Raw genomic sequence first — 6,188 nt, 5'->3', positions numbered from 1 at the left:
AAGAATTTGCGGGCAGATTTTAAAACTACCAGAGGCATTTCATTGTGGTTTTAACCTGCATTTCTCTGACTTAAAGAGGTTGAATACATTTTCATGTGCTTACTGGCCATAAGGATTAACTCTTTTACAAAGAACCTATTCAAGTCCCTTTCCCAGTTTCCTATTATGGTGTTCATGTTTTCTTACTGATTTATAAGAGTTCTTTGTATATGTTGATATGAGCACCTGTCAGCAATGTCCCACAATTGTATAAACTGTGTTTTAAATCCATACAATCCACATGTATATGATCCCTTACTGGTTCTGCCTCTCTGGTTGAGTCCTGACTGAGACATCTAGATTATCTTGCCTTCCCCATTGACATGTAAACCCATATAGAGTTGATTTTTGTATTTATGGTACAAGATGGGGGTCAAGGATTTTTTTGCTTGTTTGTTTGTTTTCCATTTAGATACTCAATGATCAGCACTGTTTATTTAAATAAACTTCCTCTCCTACTGCTTTTCTAGCTTTGTCACAAATCACAGGTCTGTGTTTTCTAATCTGATCTGCTTTGGCCAGCAAGAAATTCAGTTTCAAATTTGCTGCCCACTTTTAATAATGCATGAGACTTTATGACATGATTTCAGATACTAATTTACCACTGACTTCACCCTGTAATTCGGTCCTTATTTTCCTTCATGCTGGTGCACAGTTAGATGCTCATTAAATCTTGGTTCCCTCCCTTTCCTCTGCTTAGGAGAACCAAGAGCCCAAGAACTGAGCTACGGGATGGCTGTTTTCGTGAGGGGCGCAAAGGGTGAAAAGGGCCCATCAGCCACACTGACACTGACGGCAGAAGGGCAGGTGTTGGAGCGAATGTCTGAGCATGAACAGACCTAGCCGAGAAGCCCAGCACACAGACGTGGGCATGTGGGCCCAGGCAGGGACAGCCCCCAGCCTGCAGGGACAGAGGGGTCAAGAGGGTGGGCCATTACATTTGTAAATGCAATTTGTTAAAATTACAAACGTCCTATGGAAACACTTCTTTGCCATTGACAACATTGCTCTTAAGAAAGTCGATAAGAGGATTTCCCCAGTTGTGCAGTGGATAGGAAGTCATCCACCAACGCACGGGACACAGGTTCAATCCCTGGTCTAGGAAAATCCCACATGTCACAGAGCAACTGAGCCCGAGTGCCACGACAACTGAGCGTGTGATCTACAGCCTGCGAGCAGCAACTACAAAGTGCACGAAACACAGCTACTGAGCCCATGCGACACAGCTACTGAAGCCTGCATGCCTAGGGCTTGCGCTCTGCAGCAAAAGCCACCACAGTGAGAAGCCCGGGTGGCACAACAAAGAGTAGCCCCCATCCCCCTCACCACAAGTAGAGAAAGCCTGCATGCAGCAACAAAGACTCAGTGTAAACAAAAATAAATAAATAACATTTTAAAAACAAAAATGGGTAAGAGCAGCCCCCCACCTAACCCAGCATTGCTTCCCACCTTTCTTGTGCCCACGTGACCATGGGATCTTCCCCACACAGCATTCTCTCTCCTTCACGAAATGACATCACCAATGGCCTGTGGGCTCCCGCCTCCTTCTGGATCCCCCTGCAGCTGGGCTCACGGTGGGAGCTGCACACAGGCATTTGGAAAACTAGGGACAAGCCTGTTTCAGTTCATCATGATTTCCCCACTCTGTGAACAAGGATGGAACTCCAAAAATAATAAGGAATCTCCACATTACATCCTGACACAGAGCAGGCTCCTCTGTAAAAGCCACACAGAGGGCAGTGTGTGGACTGGCTGCCTCTTCTGCAAAAATTGGGAGAAACAAAAATGTACACAATATTAGCTTAAACATGCAAAGAACACTTCTGGGAGAAGACACAGAAATGTGTCATGTCCGTTCCGGTAGGGAGGGAGATGGTGTCTGAGGAACAAGGCCAGAGCAGCCCTTCACTGGAGCCTTCCACAGTCCCGGGCATTTCAGCCGATGAATACTCTGCCTGGTCCCAAGAGAAACAATTGTTTTAAGAAAGAAAGGAAAGAAGGAATGAAGCACCTCAGGGTGCACCTCCCCCAGCTGAGTCAGGACTGTGGGGCCTACGAAGTGGGCTTGCCCACCCTGGAAGGAGGTTGTATCCCACCAGCCCACCAGCCCCACCAGCCCCGGCTGCCATACCTGCCAGCTCCTCCCTTGCAGATGCTGCTCTGGCTGGAGCCCCCATCAGAGACCACAGAAGCCAGGCCTGCCAGGTTGCACAACCTCCCTGGTATTCCTCTGCCCTGCAGCTTCTGGCAAGACACCTCTTTTTCTTGGCACACTTTGTGAAAATGTGGTGGCCACAGGGCTGCATCTGCAGACAACGGCTTGGACACAGTTCAAATTGGGAAAAATCTCTCTTAATCCATGCGCTTTCAATCCCCACTCCCTACCAAAGCCAAGCCGGGCACCAAGGGGCAGAGCAAGGAACAGGATCTGGGGAAGGGCTCTGAGACAACACCTGAGGCAGAGGTGGCAACTGGGAGCGAGCGCAGGTGCCCAGAGAACAGAGCCCTGGAAGGCGAGCCAGGACGTGGGGTCCACGGGCATACGTCTGAACAGATGGCCCAGGTGAGTGTGCGTGCCAGTATGTGCACATCTGGGTACATCACGTGTGCAGGCCAGGCCCAATACATGTCAGAGAAGTCGAGTCTTGCAACAGGACATGCATCTGGGGACCTTCCATTTGGGCTGAGGTAAGCGTGACATGATCCACCTGTGGAGTCCAACACCGGCTTCACCACATGTCTGCTGGATCTCTGGAAAATTCTGCTGGTTTTTAACTCTAGTTGCTTTATCTACAGTAAGGAGTAGTGATGAGGACTCAAGAAATAATTTGTGTGAAGGGCCCCACACAATTGATGGCCACTGATGTAGGACGAGGGGCACCTCTGTCCCCCACCTCTTCACCAAGGCTGCCTCAGTCTGCCTGGACCCCACCTCACATCCCACACCAGAGGGCTGGGGGGTCCAGGAGGCCAACCCTCACAGCGTAAGTGGCCTCGACACAGAGGCTGGAGGCAACCCAGATACATGGCATGTTCATGTTGAGATGTTCTTGTGGGAAAAGGAAAACAGAAAATGTCAAGAGGCAGCAATCTGGCGGCCACAGCCTGGCCTTTGGGCCGTAATTTTTTGACTTTGACTCTAGAGCCCACTGATGGGCCTTTCTGGTCCTAAAGCACACAGCCTTCCACCCAGGCCAGCCGATCCAGGGCTTGGAGTCCAGGGCCCAAGGCAGGGCCTGGTGTGGGGCAGGCAGAGAGGCACCAAGATGAGGGGTCAGTGGCTCAAATAATGCCCCCTGGATTTGCCCACACCTGCCAAGGATGACTGACCCCACAAAAGACTCACTCTGTGAGAAGGGCCACAACCATCAAGGGCTCCAGTCACTTCCCAAGATGCAGCAGGCTGGATAACTGGCTAGGACACCTGCCTCTTTCTGTGTGTAAATACAGAAGCCAAGAATCCAGCCTATGGGCCCCACACTGAGAGATAACAAGTCTGGAAAGGGCCTAAAGAGAAAGCAGAGAAAAAGGAACAATAAGAGCTTGAGCCAGAGCCACAACTCCAGATGTGTCACCAGTGTGCCAGCCTCTTCTGTCTGCCCTCCTGGCCACGTTCCTTCACCCACGGGACGGGCTGGGAGGGCTCCTGTGCCCCTAGGCCCTCTGTCACCACTAGCAGATCAGGCAGACAGAGGTCTGGCATTGACGTCAGCAGCCCTTTCCCTGCTGGACCTCAGCAGAAAGGCCCAGTGATACGCACACCGCACCCAGACAGCTGCTGGCCTGTGGGATTGTCCCAGGCAAGAAGGCATGTGGGCTTTAACACCATCACCTCCACCACACCACAATCCTCACATCGCCTCCCCCATCAGAGCCACTAAAACTACCATCCCAGCCATCACCTCCACCACGACCACAGTCATCACATCACCTCCGACACTAGCACCACCACTTCCACCACCAACATCATCACCATAACCACCACCACCACGACAATTACCACCACTGCCATCACCTCTACCACCACCATCGTCACAACTACCCCTAACAGAAGTCATAGCTTGTGCCCCGCTGGCATTAACCATGACTTGCATTCGTCACTGACCTCCAAGGAGGCTGGGAAAGGGTATGTCACCTGAGCCCAGCATGCCTTGGACCCTAACAACACTGAGTTTTTCCTTAAGGAAAGATAAAATGAGAAGATGTTGCTGAGTAGGCAACTGGTATGGTCCCACAACCCTCAGCTCTGACCACTAACCACACACACCATTTCTTCTGGTGATTTAGGTGGATGAAAGAAGCATGTGGGCCATATCAACATTTTAGGGGGAGTTTTTCAAACTAGTTCCTTACCCCCTCAATATCCAAGCTTCCACAATATCCCCCGAGGTGTGTCTCCAAGCCCTTGAATCACTGACATCCTAAATATGTGGGGCATCCCCCAGATATTCCCAGGTTGTAATGAAGTCTAAAGAAGAAGGGTGTGGGTGAGGGACATTTAGAGAGTTTGGGATTGGCATGTACACATGTCTATATTTAAAATAGATAACCAACAGGGACCTACTATATAGCACAGGGAGATCTGCTCAATATTCTGTAACAACCCAGATGGGAAAAGAACTTGAAAACGAGTAGCGCTGGTGCAGTGGCTGCATGGAGCTGGAGCAACTTTGAGGAGATACCCCATGTTCAAGGGCAGAGAAGTCCCAGCAAGATGATAGGAGGGTTGAAATCACATTTAGAATCAAACCCCATACCCACTAGAGATGCTCAGAGGGCTCAAACAAACCTTGTGTGCACCAGGACCCAGAGACCCCACAGAGACTGAGACAGAACTGTGTTTGAGTGTCTTCTGCAGAGGTATGGGTCAGCAGTGGACTGCTGCAGGGCCAGGGACTCTGGATGCAGTAGACTTGGGTATGGCATAAGCCCTCTTGAAGGAGGTTGCCATTAGCCCCACCATAGAGCCACCAGAATTTACACAGGACTGGGGAAATGAGAGCACAAACAGAACCTTGTGCACACCAGGACCCAGGAGAAAGGAGCAGTGACCCCACAAGAGATTGACCCAGACTTGCCTGTGAGTGTCCAGGAGTCTGTAGCAGAAGCATGGGTCAGTGGTGGCCTGCTGCAGGACTGGGGGCACTGAGCGCAGAAGTGCATGCATGGGACCTTTTGAAGGAAGTCTCTTTCATTATCTTCATTACCTCCACCATAGTTTGGCCTCAGGTCAAACAATAGGGAGGGAACACAGCCCCACCCATCAACAGAAAATTGGATTAAAGATTTACTGAGCATGGCCCCACCCAACAGAACAAGACCCAGTTTCCCCCACAGTCAGTCTCTCCCATGAGGAAGCTTCCATAAGCCTCTTGTCCTTCTCCTTCAGAGGGCATACAGAATGAGAACTACAGTCATGGAAAACTAACCAATCTGGTCACAGCCTTGTCTAACTCAGTGAAACTATGAGCCATGGCTTGTAGGGCTACCCAAGACAGATGGGTCATGATGATGCGTTCTGACAAAATGTGGTCCACTGGAGAAGGTAATAGCAAACCACTTCAGTATTCCTGCCTTGAGAACCCCATGAACAGTATGACAAGGCAATAAGGTAGGACACTGAAAGATAAACTCCCCAGGTCAGGAGGTGCCCAATATGCTACTGGAGATCAGTGGAGAAATAACTCCAGAAAGAATGAAGGGATGGAGCCAAAGCAAAAACAACACCTAGCTGTGGATGTGACTGCTGATGGAAGTAAAGTCCAATGCTGTAAAGAGAAATAGTGCATGGGAATCTGGAATGTTAAGTCCATGAATCAAGGTAAATTGGAAGTGGTCAACAGATGTCAAGAGTGAACATCAATATTTTAGGAATCAGCGGACTAAAAATGACTGGAATGGGTGAATTTAACTCAGATGACCATTATATATACTACTGTGGGCAGGTATCCCTTAGAAGAAATGGAGTAGCCATCATAGTCAACAAAAGAGTCCAAAATGCAGTCAGTCAGTCAATCAGTCAGTTCAGTTGCTCAGTCATGTCCGACTCTTTGCGACCCCATGAATCACAGCACGCCAGACCTCCCTGTCCATCACCAACTCCTGGAGTTTACCCAAACTCATGTCCATCGAGTCAGTGATGCCATCCA

General features: G+C 49.8%; 1 protein-coding gene across 1 annotated transcript in view; it reads left to right on the top strand.

Annotated features, from left to right (window-relative positions):
- Window positions 1-2,398: 2,398 nt before the first annotated feature.
- The window catches only part of HS6ST1 (heparan sulfate 6-O-sulfotransferase 1), a 64,697-nt gene continuing 60,907 nt past the window's right edge, over window positions 2,399-6,188 (top strand). Inside the window, exon 1 of the mRNA XM_010837959.1 lies at window positions 2,399-2,602. Within this exon, the coding sequence (XP_010836261.1) occupies window positions 2,399-2,602 (204 nt within the window). The remainder of the gene's footprint in view (window positions 2,603-6,188) is intronic.

The sequence above is a fragment of the Bison bison genome, unplaced genomic scaffold (genome assembly GCF_000754665.1).
Source record: "Bison bison bison isolate TAMUID 2011002044 unplaced genomic scaffold, Bison_UMD1.0 scf7180017864088, whole genome shotgun sequence".
NCBI lineage: Eukaryota > Metazoa > Chordata > Mammalia > Artiodactyla > Bovidae > Bison > Bison bison.
This window is presented reverse-complemented; position numbering and strand designations above follow the sequence as displayed.